At 38.5% G+C, this 13,878-nt stretch overlaps 1 protein-coding gene across 2 annotated transcripts in view; it reads left to right on the top strand.

The window, feature by feature from the left end:
* Positions 1 to 1,044: 1,044 nt before the first annotated feature.
* LOC308394043 (uncharacterized protein) overlaps positions 1,045 to 13,878 on the top strand; it is a 33,226-nt gene continuing 20,392 nt past the window's right edge. The window contains exons 1-13 of one of the 2 annotated variants that reach the window (XM_080878178.1): positions 1,045 to 1,312; positions 1,444 to 1,601; positions 2,607 to 3,181; positions 5,458 to 5,478; positions 5,570 to 5,629; positions 8,066 to 8,119; positions 8,211 to 8,255; positions 8,445 to 8,471; positions 8,825 to 8,869; positions 8,983 to 9,027; positions 9,367 to 9,420; positions 12,445 to 12,513; positions 12,615 to 12,683. In XM_080878178.1, coding sequence (XP_080734304.1) covers positions 1,451 to 1,601; positions 2,607 to 3,181; positions 5,458 to 5,478; positions 5,570 to 5,629; positions 8,066 to 8,119; positions 8,211 to 8,255; positions 8,445 to 8,471; positions 8,825 to 8,869; positions 8,983 to 9,027; positions 9,367 to 9,420; positions 12,445 to 12,513; positions 12,615 to 12,683 — 1,215 coding nt within the window. In that variant the 5' untranslated portion in view covers positions 1,045 to 1,312; positions 1,444 to 1,450. The remainder of the gene's footprint in view (positions 1,313 to 1,443; positions 1,602 to 2,606; positions 3,182 to 5,457; positions 5,479 to 5,569; positions 5,630 to 8,065; positions 8,120 to 8,210; positions 8,256 to 8,444; positions 8,472 to 8,824; positions 8,870 to 8,982; positions 9,028 to 9,366; positions 9,421 to 12,444; positions 12,514 to 12,614; positions 12,684 to 13,878) is intronic. The other variant, XM_080878177.1, reaches the window with a different exon arrangement.

Below are 13,878 nucleotides of genomic sequence, written 5' to 3'. Positions count from 1 at the left end.
CTTTTCAACTCCCGAGTTTGTTTTGCAAGATCTTGCAAAAGTTTTGCGAGATCCCGAGTTTGTTTTGCGAGATCTCGCAACGGGGCTGCTTGCACTGGTTAACCTACAGAAAATGACCATGGAGTGATTGTTCCCTTGGCTTGATGGAGACTTCAAGCTTTATTTCTTTTACTCTTACTATTCCTTTTAGCCACAAATAGATTCTAAAAATCCAATATACATTAGCGGTATATTCAGACAGAAAAAACAATGAGCTAAATGTTTACCTCTGTTAATGGTGGGGTCCAAAATCTGAGCTAAAAGGCTGGACTTACAATTATCAGGTAAACACAAATATGAATAAATATTAAAATAATATTAAAATAAATACTACTGGCTTAGATGGAAGGCTAATAACATGTACAGCAGGGGGTCAATGGGACATTTTTAGATGAGCTTCTGTCATACATCTATAAACTGCAATGAGTTCACAGTGGCTCCAAGAGGCAAAATAGTTACCTGAAATAGCTAACCTGGACTTCAATGGTCCAGTCATATTGACAGTTAGATAATAGAGTAACACCAGTGGAGAGGCTACAGCTCAGGAGGTAGAGCAGGTCAACTACCAATCAGAAGGGTGGTGGTTTAAGCTCTGGGTACTCGAATCTGGATGACCAAGTATCCTTGGGCAAGGATAACACAAAAAAGCACTTAGGTGTATAAAAAGTGCTTGGATGAGTGAGGCATCTTGTATATTGAAAAACTAGATAGATTGCCCATTTTCTCACCAGACATATTATAATATCGTTATCTTTATGTCCTAAATTGCCCTACTGCCACAAAACACACTGAAAACACGGATAAATACTCACTTGGAACCCAACCAGCAATTACAAAAAAATTAGCTTAGAGGGAAAGGTTACTGGTTGCTCGATCATGTCTTTCTAGAATGTCTGTAACTGCCTCTCTACCCCACCCACACTCTCACCCAAAGGGAGCGATCATCAGAAAAAGGGCCGGACTTCTCTTCATTTAATGCAAGCTTGGGGATGGCTTGAATTTATGGGAGTCCCATGAGAGCCAGAATAAAGGTTTGGGGTTTTTCACTGCTGCTTCAGCTTCTGGTGTGACCATATGCTGCCTGCTGCATCTGGAGACTCTGCAACAACTTCTGCAACAGGCCAATAAACATGACGCACAGGACATGGAATCAAACTTACTCTGACTGAAGAAATTCTTATTTGTCCTATTTTAAACTTTTTCCTGAATTTCACTGCCAGGAGAGCTACGGAGTACAGGGCACAAGTTCTTAAGGAGTCAGCAACACTGCAAGGTATGCATGCTTGATGGCTGAGTCTTAAACATTTATGCTTGTTAAAGCTTGTTCTGTGAGTGTGTACAGGGTTTTGTGCGCAGTATTCAAATGCATCTCTTTTTTAATCGTTTTTCCTTTACCCCTGTTAGAGAAGTCATGGTCCCCTCCATGCACTGGCTCCTGCTGCTGTGGGGACTTCAGGGTCTGTTGGCACAGGACTATGAAGAAGGCGATGAAGAACCAGCGGTAACCCCTAAGAAGAAGAACAAAATATATTCTTCAAACTTCATACCTCCAAATGGCAAATGTAAGTTTTTTGTTTCAAGAATTTCTAAGAAAACCAGAGTCTACTTTTTTTCTTTTCCACTAATACTCTAATTTGGAGGAAGTGGTGTGGAATTTGTTCAGGTAAGGAAACAGTACAGCTACAGGTGTAAAAAGTAGAAGATGATATTCAACAAGGACATCGCTGCAGGATGCAATCCACCTGGATTGATCGTATCTCTGAGGCTTCTCAGAATCATCCATCTCCCTCGTGACCATTCAGTGCTCTGTTACCCAAACGTTTTATTCGCTCAGAGTCCTGTTTCCTCAGGCACATTCTCTCTGTGACATATTCCCGTGAAGATTAATGTGATTTATCCTCAGCCTGTATTAGATCTGTGACCTCCTTCCACCAAGGTTGGTGCAGCAAGTTGAGTTACTTTTATTTTCTTTTTAAAATGACATGTCACATTCACAAAGTCATCACACTGTTCTGGAAAAGCGATCAGCCTATAACAGTCAATAAACCTAATAAATCACCTTTCCCCCCTCTAGAGGACAGTCTGATAAAAATGTCACCCCTAGTAATGAAATTTGTTTGACTGTGATCAGTGGGGTCTTTGCATTTGGCTGGTATCATTAAAATGAAAATTTCCAGCCAACAAATACAGGAAAATTCATTGTATCCAGAGGTTTGCTGTGAAGCTTAACAGCTGTCCTGTAACAGTGAAATGCAACATGTGCTTTGTTTGCTAAATACTTACTTGGTCCTTTACGCTCTGCATTTTAAATGTTAAACATTAGTTGATATCACTCATTGGTTATATATATATAACATAATGTAATATGTTAAACATAATATAATATAATGCGATTCGATTCTGACCTGAGGCCCTTTGCTACGTGTCGTCTCTGCTCTCTTGTCTTGTTTTCTCCTGCCTCTTCTCTAATAGCTTCATTAATATTTAAAAGCTGAGAGATTTCAGTTTAAGGCAGCTGATATTTTTGCTATTGCATGTTTCATAAAGCCTAACTCCTCTCTTTTCAGCGCTTGTTGATGAGGACTGCAGTTTGGAGATAGCTTTTCTTATCGATAGCTCAGAGAGTGCCAAGGACAACCATGCCCAGGAAAAGCGCTTTGCCTTAGACTTGATGGACCGGCTGCAGGGCCTGCGGCTGCAGACTGGACGGGGGTTGAGTTCCCGTGCAGCCCTCCTTCAGTACAGCAGTCACGTCATCATAGAGCAGACTTTCAAACAGTGGCGAGGCACAGAAGACTTTAAGGCCCGAATTTCTCCAATTGTGTATATTGGCCACGGCACCTACACCACCTATGCCATCACTAACTTGACCCGCATCTACTCAGAAGAGTCAGATACCAGCAGCGTAAAGGTGGCCATTCTGCTCTTTGATGGCATCTCTCACCCAAGGAACCCAGACATATTTTCAGCTGTGGCTGATGCCAAGAACCAGGGTGTCCGTTTCTTTGCCATAGGAATCACGCCTGAAGCCAACGAGCTGGCTAATAAAGCACAGCTGCAGCTAATTGCTAACTCTCCAGCTTCCCGCTACCTTCACAACCTGCAGGACAGAAACGTTGCGGAAAAAGTTATTAAAGAAATTGTGAGTAAAAACAACATTTAGTTTTTGCTTGTTTTGGATTGTATGCTACAGACTGGCTTATTAGCTTTTTATGGTACACTGCAATAAAAAAAAATATTTGCCCCCTTTCTTGATTTTTTAGTCTTTGGCATTTGTCACACTTACATGTTTCAGATAATCAAACAAATTTCAATATTAAAAAAGATAACCAGAGTAAACACAAAATGATGATTTAAGTTATTAAGCTGTAATGCTGCCCAAGCCTTCCTATGAGACAAGCCTTTATGTGTTTTTCTGGCTTGGACTTTTCCCACGGATGCCATTTTTGTCCAGGCTTATTCTTCCTGTTGAACCCTGACCTTAACTGAGGAAAGTGAAGATTGCATTTCTTAAGTTTCTTGAAGACGTTTCACCTCTCATCCGAGAAGCTTCTTGAGTTCGTAGAGAGTCCCAGATTTTAAGCCCTATGGGAGTGTCATGCACCCCCTACTGATCGTCTACCTAATCACACGAGCCAAGGTGTCAAAACGGGTGTGGGTCAGTGGGTTCACCTGAAACCTTGGCTTGGATTGTGACCCACACCATTTTCACACCTTGGCTCGTGTGATAAGGTAGAGGATCAATAGGGGGTCCATGACCCTCCTTAGACTTCGATGACCTTGATGACTGAGAACCTTTACAGACATTTAGATGTTGTTCTGGGTTCTTTTGTGACCTGTTGTATTAGTTATTGAGGCACTTTTGGACCACTGTTTCTAGTTTTCTCCATTTGTGAATAATTCTTCATGTGGGTCAGTAGAGTCCAAAGTTTTTCCAGACTCTGTTCTTGACATTGTTTTTCAACAGTTTTTTTTTGTTGTTGTTTTTTTTAAAGAAAGAGTCATGATGTGTTAGTTTCTGAGATCATTTAGCAAACAGGTTTGTCAAACAGGTTCTTTTTAAGTGATTTCAGGATTTATCGAGTATGGCATTAATCAAGCCTGGGCATGCCTAGTGAAAATGAACTAAGCTTTGGATCCCCCCCCCCTCCCCCCTTAAATAATCATTAAAGAACCACATTTTGTATTTATTCATGTTGCTTTTTCTCATGCTAAAATGTGTTTAACCTGATGCAAAATTTCATTTTTTGCTTTTTGGGGGTTTGACAAATACGCACTAACGCTAAGAAATCATGCAGGGTGCAATTAATTTTTCATGGCACAAAAATATAAATTGCCCAATTATAGTTTTCTAAATACATTTTCATTTAAGCACCTTGGAAGAAAAGCCTACGCTCATGCATGTTCAGACTTACAAGTTATCATTCTGAACTGGCTAGAAACCATATACCTACGGCTCTTACACTGCTTGTGAAATTGCATGTATGTTTGATATTTGCCTGTTTCCAGAGGGGAAAAGAATTATGACAGATAAAATCTTCAAAAAGCCATTATGCAGACAGATGCTTTCCAAATCAAAAGTCTTTAGTATCTCAAGGCACTGAATAAGCACTTCCACTGCTGCTGCCATTGTTACCACCCACTGCTTTGATTTCTTGCCTTATTGCATCCCCTATGTACACCTGCTACCGGCTGCCATGGTAATAGATCTGCTGTCATTAGCAATAAAACTCTGTAGAGAAACGTGATGAAACTAAGAAACATTTTATGTTGACTTAAGTTAGGTAAGTTAACTTTTATAAGTATTTCTGCCAAGACAATTGCAGCATGTGTTGCTCTGAAACATTCTCCAGACATGCTTCCAGGCTACTGGCAGCAACATGTGCTTCACATTATAACTCTTTGTGGGAAAATTGGGTGCAGTAAATACAGCAACACAGCAAACCCATGCAAGCATGCTTCATCATTCAACAAGCCCCTCAAATGCCACTCAGGCTTCAAACTTAAGCTGTACTGTTGACACAGGTGGTACACATGACAAAGGAAAATCTTTATGGAAAACCTGCACCGAGGTTCCCAGAACACTGGATCTGACAGACTGAATTCTCATGGCATGCAACAGCCCAGCAGCATCTACACTCACGACTTTCATCTCATTGCCTTGTACAGTCAGCATCTGTATGTCATAATCATGTAGTCCTGTCCCAGCTGAGAACTTGTCTTTTATCTTTAGTTCCCATTGAACAGCAACACTCAGGTCCTCTAATAACAGACGTGTCTTTAGATGTGTGTTTTGAAGCCAGAATACTGAGAATATTGTCTTACCTTCAATTTTGAGCTACTCTGTTGAATTGTATATATGTAAAAAAAAAAAAAAGGTTACAACATCTTGATATTGTTCTGCTTCTTCCATCACAGACGGCTGTGGCTGATGAAGGGGTAAGTCTTGAGCCTCATGTTTTTCCAGACATATTTTGTTATATATGCCCCTGTATGGTCCATCTCACTCTTCTTCTCTTGTTTTTTGAAGTGCCCCCTGCAGAGCAAATGTGCATGTGAGAAGGGTGAGAGGGGACCCAGTGGACCTGCTGTGAGTATGCCAACATCTATGGAGCAGAAAAGTGTCCAATAATCAATAATTACTAAATAAAGTATTTAATATGTAACTAGATAAATAAAATTGGGTAACATTGCCTTTTTTCTTATGTAACAACACAAGGAAAATAACTGCATTTTACATATAAATAAAAGATAAATATTTAATTTAATTTTACAGAGTTGCTCAAAACCAGGTGTGAGAGGTGTGACCTCTATAAAAACAAGGATCTTGAATGTTCACTAGTCTGTAGCATTCAGATATTTGTTAACACAAAGCAGGAGACTCATCATCAGTAACCTTAAAAAAATCAATCACTGTTCTTCATCAATCTGGAAAGAGTTATATGGCCATTTTCAAATAACTTGTAGTCCATCATTGTACAGTGAGCAAGATTATTGAGAGCAGAAAATATTCACAAATTCCCAAACTTCACCCAAATGTCAAATATTGCAGTGCTCAAAGAAATTACTAAAAAAAAAAAGCCCAAGAGCTACTTTTCAGACTTTACAGACTTCAGTTAGCATGTTTAATTTTAAAGTTGTTGCCAGTACAGTTAAAAAATTGACTGAGCTATCAAAATTACATATACTGGCTCATATATATATATATACGTATATATTTGGCTGGATGTCCTTTAGTAAGTCAACTCTGCACCAGATGCTTCCTGTATCATTCTGATGGATATTTGACCAAACTTGTTTTTCATAGGTCATTTAAATTGGTTGGTTTCCTGATAGAGACCCTGTTTTTAATCATAGTTTCAATATGGCTGAGGTCAGAGCTTTGAGATGCCCACTCCAAAAAGTTAATAGTTTGCTTTATCTTGCTTGTGTTATCTATTCAAAAACCAGTTTTGATGTGGGTTTGGGATCATTATCATGTTGGAACACCCAAATATGTCCACGTTTCAACTGTTTACCTGATGATTTTAGATGAAGTTAAAGAATTTGGAGTTGGTCCTCTTCATTATTTACTTTTTGTAATGTACCAGTATCGCTGGCAACAGAAAAGCCCCAGAGGCTAGAGGCTACTAGACAGTTGGTACAGTGTTCTAAGTTTTGAGCCTCACCCACCGAAAGCCTCCAAACATACCAGGGTTGGGGTTGTCACTCACTATAGAGCTCTGTTTAACAGAAGCAAATAACTGCAGCATTTGAATTCTAAATATCTTCTTCAGAGAAATACAATTTAGAAGAAGTTAAACAGTTTGAGTACACTGCTAAACAGCCTTTCTTCAGTTACATTTTTAGCTTTAGTCATTAGAAAATTGTATTTTCTGCTTTTCCAGATCAAAAAATAATAAATTAGAATGACATTTAAAAAACGCCACTATGTAAAAATTTCTGTAGTATAAAGTTATGAAATTATATTTAATAATTCATTTATCAATTTTCAATTGTTATCATTTATTTTACAGTCATAATCCATACTTTTCTACTGTGCTGAAAAGACAGTGACGCCAAAACTGGCTTGCTTGATAACAAGCACAGCACAGATAACAACTCAGTGTCTATGCCAAAAGACTACTTGCACATTTTTGGAGGGAGTTTAGTAAATCTTATGGTTTTAAACAACCCTGAAGCAGTTAGAGTACATTCCTCTAGCGATTTTTTTCAGAAATGATCTAAATGTACATGAGAAATCTGCTGAATCACGTCTGTTAAAGCAACCCGTGAACTTTGGATTGTGTGAGGACACATCTCAGCAGATACAATGTTACAATGAAAGACCTCCTTTGCCTGCCAAAGCCATGTCGTGACAAGAGGATATCTTTTATTGTGGCGAGAAGGTCAGCTTCAATTAGACACTGCAGTTTTTCTTTGATGTATTTTCACAGGATGAGAACAGCGTAATTACCCTCTCAAACCTAATGCTCCAAAACCACAGCTGTGTCTATCTGCACACACTGACGGAAACACTGTATGAAGACAGACACACACAAGAAGGCGTATACTTACAATGTAAGAGCATGCATAGTTCACAACACAAAAACAGCAAAAACAACCAGACGGTTGTTCGTCTACGGACTTACACTCGCATGCAGACCACATCTCTTTTGTCTCATCTGCTCCCAGACTCAGCGGCTGTGATGAACTGGAAACATGTTTCTGTTAAACAAAAAGAGCTGTTATACTGTGCATTGCAGCACAGCAATAGGAAGAAGGAAGGCTATTTTATTGGCCTTCGCTTCCACTGACAGCTGTTCAACATGCTGAAGGGTCTCCTGCAAGAGATGGCATGGGCCACACTTAAAGGTGTATTGCTAGGTAGTTACAGTAAAATACAGTTATTCACTATCTGTACTGGGAATAAAGTTAATTAAATAAGATTTAATATATTTATTTTATACAAAGTATTAACAAACAGAAATGTTACTCTGTCGATGATTATGTATCTTTAACCTTGCTACAATGTTTTTCTCTACAGGGCAAGAAGGGTCGTCCTGGAGAGGATGGAAGCCCTGGCCCAAAAGGACAAAAGGTGCAGACTTGTATTTATTTCACACAGTTAAAGCACATGCAAACAACGTGGCCTGCCTTTCCTTTTTAAACTAAAATTCCCTTTTTCACAGGGTGAGATTGGGCTCGGTGGACTTCCAGGTCGAATTGGAGCAGAGGTGAGCTTAAATCAAGTTGGTAAGGTCAAGGCTAAGTCAAGACTGACAAATTCAGTGTGAAAGCCTTAACATCGCTCTTCCATAAATCATTATTGTAGAATGAGAAGAATGAAGTATTTTTTTGTTAACTGTATTCCAGCGCTTTTCTCTTTGTCTTTATCCTCCTGACGTGATGTTTTGTACACACAGGGAAAACCAGGATACAAAGGGGAGAAGGTAATGTATAGATTCTAGTCTCTCTTTATGTCTCTCTCTCTGTCTTCATGGTTACGCAAACTTCCCCATGCTTGTGGGAAACTACAGAATTATATCCTCCGTACATGATATAATACAGTAATACTGGAAATGTGATGCAGTTCAGTTTTGTTTCAGTTTTACAACTTTGTTCAACTATCTTTGATGCCAATCTTGTGTTTACATATTTCCCATTGTACAATGATAAAGTTATCCTTGGGCATTACACTCTGTGTCATAAATGTGTCACAGAAAAACCATGGGATACAAGTCCTAAATTATGCATAATGATGCTATACTAAAGAACTCACCTAACACTTTTTATTCTATCACAGGGAGAGAGGGGGGAGTGTGGCACACCTGGAATTAAGGGAGACAGAGTATGTTGCAATTTGAATGTTGTGAAACAAATCTTATATATGTGTTCAAATATTACAAAGTTGCTAAAGCACTGCTTGTGAATATGAAGCTTAACAAATGTCATTTATTACAGGGTCCTGAAGGACCAGTTGGACCAAGAGGAAATCGTGGACTTCAAGTAAATTTAAATTTTATTTCTCTTGGTATCAAATCACCTGTCAAAACATCCCACAATGCACTTAAGAATGATAAAAAAGAGGACAAATTTGTATCATTAAATTGTATGATATTTTTTAAATAGTGACTGTTAGTGGCAGGTACACATCAACAGGTGTAGCCTATCCATACAGCCTTAGCATGTTGTTGTTCAGGTCAGTAGGACATCAGGACAGTATTTTTATTTCAAAGATGTCGGTCTATGTTATCCATAATTAATTTACATTAACTTAATGTACTACTTCTGTCTACTACTTACTTATATATAAGTGTGTCACTCACACACTCATTTAACTTTTAGGGCTTATCCGGCCCACCTGGTGATACTGGACCTGAAGGTGTGATGGGCAAAAAAGTAAGTACTCCTCTGTCTCAATGAAGCCAATTGCAGTGGTTGACATGTTTGAAGCTTCCATCTAAAATACTGATTGTATGTAGTGTAGTGTAGCCTCGGTTCACATAATGGGTAGAGATCACTGCATCAGAGAAAGCCTCCAGCAGTCTAGGACTATTGCACCGTAACTAAAGGAGGATTCAGTGTGATCTGATCCAGCCCTGACTATAAGCTTTATCAAAAGCGTAGATGAGAGTACTTGAATGAAGAAGTTTGAATGGGTGGGTAAGTTGTATAAAATGCTTTGAGTTCTCAGAAAGAGTAGAAAAGCGCTATGTAAGAATCAGTCCATTTACCATTTACCTCACCTTATCCAGCCCTAACTAAGCTTGATTACAAAGGAAAATTTTAAGCCTTATTCTAAAGGTAAACAGGCTGTCTCGTGGGAGTTTGGCCCACAGAAGAGATGCTAGACTTAACGGGGAGCCAATGAAGGGAAACCAATATGGGAGAAATAGGCTCTCGCTTTCTTGTCCCTGTAAGTACTCTTACTGCAGCATTTAGGTTCAACTGAGGGCTTTTCAATGAATTGTTAGGATATTCTGATAGTCCAGCCTACATTCAATGTATTAACTTGTTTTTCAGGTGATTGGCTATTCAGAGTAAGTATCTGGTTAGTGTTGATGCAACCCCACTTTGATTAATACATCTCCAAATGGATACAGTAGATTTAAGTCATTTTAAGGTGGCTGGATTTAAAGTCACACAATTCATGTGAAATAAAGGGTTAATGTGTTTTATTTATTGCTTTTCTTTCAAAAAATTTTTTTTTCTTGTTACACACAAAAAATGTGTTGATTTTCTTACTCTTCCAGGTGTCCAATAAGTTAACCAGTAACTGACAGGTTTAGCCAGAAGGTAATAATTAATGTGAAGACAGAAAATTGACTAAAAGAAAAACAGTTTATAAGTAAGAGCAGAAAACAAATGTTTGAAAAACATGGCACAGGGAAATTAAAAGTTATGTTAAAAAAATGGGGAAATTACTTAAGAAAAAGAAATGAAATAAAACCGTTAGATGTCCCAATGAAAACACTGATGAGAGTAAAAATTCTCCAAAAAGCACCAGCATCACTGGTTGAGTTGAAGCTTAAGTCACCTGTGTAGGTAAACCTATACCCATGCAGGTGTACCTGTCAATTAAAGCAACCATAGATACACCTACAATATCATTTTAAGCCTGTATCCAAATACTTAATTAAAGCAGTAGTACAGTTGAAGCCAAAATAGTTTTTGTGCCATACTCAAAATAAGGGGCAGCACGGTGGCACGGTGGTTAGCACTGTTGCCTCACAGCAAAAAGGTCCTGAGTTCAATCCACTATCAGTCTTTCTGTGTGGAGTTTGCATGTTCTTCCTGTGTTTGCGTGAGTACACTGGCTTCCTCCCACAGTCCAAAGACATGTAGTTTGTGGGGATAGGTTAATTGAAAAATCTAAATTACTTATAGTTCTGAATGGCTCTCTGCGACAGACTGGCGACCTGTCCAGGGTGTACCCTGCCTCTTGCCCTACGACAGCTGGGAAAGGCTCCAGGGACCCTGAGAAGGATAAGCAGAAGCGAACGGATGGATGGATTCTAAATGAGGTTTTTAATGTTGTAACGTTGGACATTTTAACTGGTGAGTCTATCAGGACTCACTCACTTTCAGAGCCACCTTAAGTGGCTTTAGAGGAACTTTATTTTTGAGCAATCAAGCCAGTCCCTACTTTTGTTTGATTGTTGTGTAGAGAATAAAGCATTTTTTACATTTAAGATAGATGCATCTGATTGTGGCAGCCTTTTCACTCCACCTTCCACTGTGGCCCCTGTGGAAGGGCTAGAAGTTCATTTGATTTTCAACAAGGCTGCACTACATGTCTTTAGAACTTGTTCCGAGAGTACAAAAGTGAACTAAAGGAGACATAAATCAGACATTCCTTTATATGTGATGGAATTCTCTCTGAACCAGAGACTGGCCTTTCCCCTTGTCCAGCCCAAAATCATTCATCAAAGGTGACCCAAAATCTTAAAAACCAGATGTATATCTAAAGGATACACTTTTTTTTTAAGCTGGACACATAAAGTCCTTTGAAGTCTGCTTTGGGTTAAGTCTTACATAGCCGTATCAAAGGAGCCTCCAATAATTCTGGTACCTGTGGAGTAGTAGTGGTGAAACATGAAACGCTTTGCTGCCTATGGAAGAATGTGACATAAATAAAGTGTTTGATCGTCAGATGCAAAATATCACACGCACAACATTGACATTTAAAATGCAATTTGATTAACTTCATCCAGCGCCGGCATAAATAACATCACAAATGTCAAGTAGTTCTACTAACTGATAACACTGATTCAATGACTATACATTTGAACGCTTTTATTGTGAGTTATGATCCGTCCCTGCTGGAACATTGGAAAGCCCTCTGAAGTAGCTCATCTGTTATTACCTTGTCAGCTTATTTGTCTGTTTCCACTTTTTAAGCCCCCAGTCCCGTGTTATACCTGCCAATTCTGCCATAAGCACACACTCCCCCACCAAGTGTTCCCTCCTTAATTATTTTGGAAGAATGTTCATGTTGATAATCTGGCTGTCATCCTATATCACCTCAATGGCAGACTAATGTCTGGCATTAAACATTGTCCCAACTTGCTTGAAAGGGCAACAGAAGAAAAAAAAATCTACTGGTATGCGCCTGCTAACATTTCTACAGCCTCTTCACGCCTTTTGCTCGCCCTCCTGTTGCACAGCAAAGCTGTGATTTATGACCTCTGCGTGAATAATTGCATTCTTTAACAATAAAGCTAAAGGAATGAAGGAACCCCGTAGTCCTAAATCCCCTTTAAAAACAGCTGAGAAGGAGAGGAAGCAGAACATGTATGTTTATGTGGGTGTGGGAAAGAAAGTCAGTCATTTCGGATTTTTTTTGCTGTTGTTTACAACTGTACGTGCAACTGTTTATGCGCCTTTGTATCCACAAGTCTGTCCCTGCTTGTCTTTTTATAGGGGGAAAGGGGACTTCCTGGGCCACCTGGAATCCAAGGGGAACAAGGGATTGGCCTTCCGGGACCCAAGGTAAAGTCTGCTACCCAATTCTTTTGGAAAATTAAGTTACAAAGGCATAATAATCCACTTGACTCTCACCCTGTATGAGCACTCCTCTCACTTTCTTGCAGGGTGATATTGGTTTCCAGGGGCAACCAGGGCCTCCAGGTCCTCTAGGAATTGGTGAGCCTGGACCACCGGTGAGATAAACTAGCAACTCACACTTCACATTAGCATTGTAGATGATGGCAATGTAATGTCAAAATGCCAAATGTACAATGTAATGGGTATGGAGTAATGATGTCTAGGGGGTACTTAAACTTCTGGATACATACATAAATAAATAAATAAAATGCGAGAAGATAGCATTTTTCGCTCTTGGTACCTTCTTCCAAGCAGCTGAAATAGTGAATGGTGAAACAACCTGAGTAACTATGGCAACTAGCTTGCTAAACTGGAAAAGTGCTGTTTTTGGACAAGGCAAAGGAGGCAGAAACAAGAGCAAACCTTGAAAGGTGTGAAGATTTGTCCAGTGGACATTAAATAAAGACCATTATGAGCATGTTTAGGAAGAAAAATACCTCTTAGACACATACAGCTTCAGCAGTGTATTAAATAGTTTAAAAAGTGATCTATTTCTGTATAAATGTGAATGATAGAATCGTTTGACATGTAAAGAAGCGACAGAAGAAAATATGGACAGCCATGCAGAGACATATTTTACCTGGAGAGACAATCTAACTTACATTAATTGTACCATTGAGATCAGTGTGACTAAAACTCAAAGCAAAGTGCTTGACAGCTGGGATATGCCTCTCTTTTTCCCTTGCAATGTTTTGCACCCTGCATAAGCATTGCAACTTTAGAACAATAATTGCTGAGGGAATAATGTATCTTTTGTGCAATATGTTGACCATTTTCTTATAGATTTTGTTACTTACTGTGTTTGTGGACAAATGCCTTCAGCCATACAGAATGCGGGCATGTGGTCAGGCGCTGATATGAGGAATACTTGATCTGGTAATATCAATCTGTCATGTTAATTTAATTACGGGAACCCAAAATCGTGATTGAGATTCAAATGTTATTAATTTTGGAGGCTAACATTGTGAGCTGGTTTTAAAAGTCTTATATTTCAGGGCTTTCAATATATATATATATATATATATATATATATATATATATATATATATATATATATATATATATATATATATATATATATATATATATATATATATATATATATATATATATATATATATATATATATATATATATATATATATATATATATATATATATGGGCTTTTTTTTTTTTTGCCATCAACAGTTTTTATTAAATGTAACAAATACTCAGGAGGGCTAGCTACACATAATATCTAATTCAAGTTT

The sequence above is a fragment of the Rhamphochromis sp. 'chilingali' genome, assembly GCF_963969265.1.
Source record: "Rhamphochromis sp. 'chilingali' genome assembly, chromosome: 3".
Taxonomy (NCBI): Eukaryota; Metazoa; Chordata; class Actinopteri; order Cichliformes; family Cichlidae; genus Rhamphochromis; species Rhamphochromis sp. 'chilingali'.
This window is presented reverse-complemented; position numbering and strand designations above follow the sequence as displayed.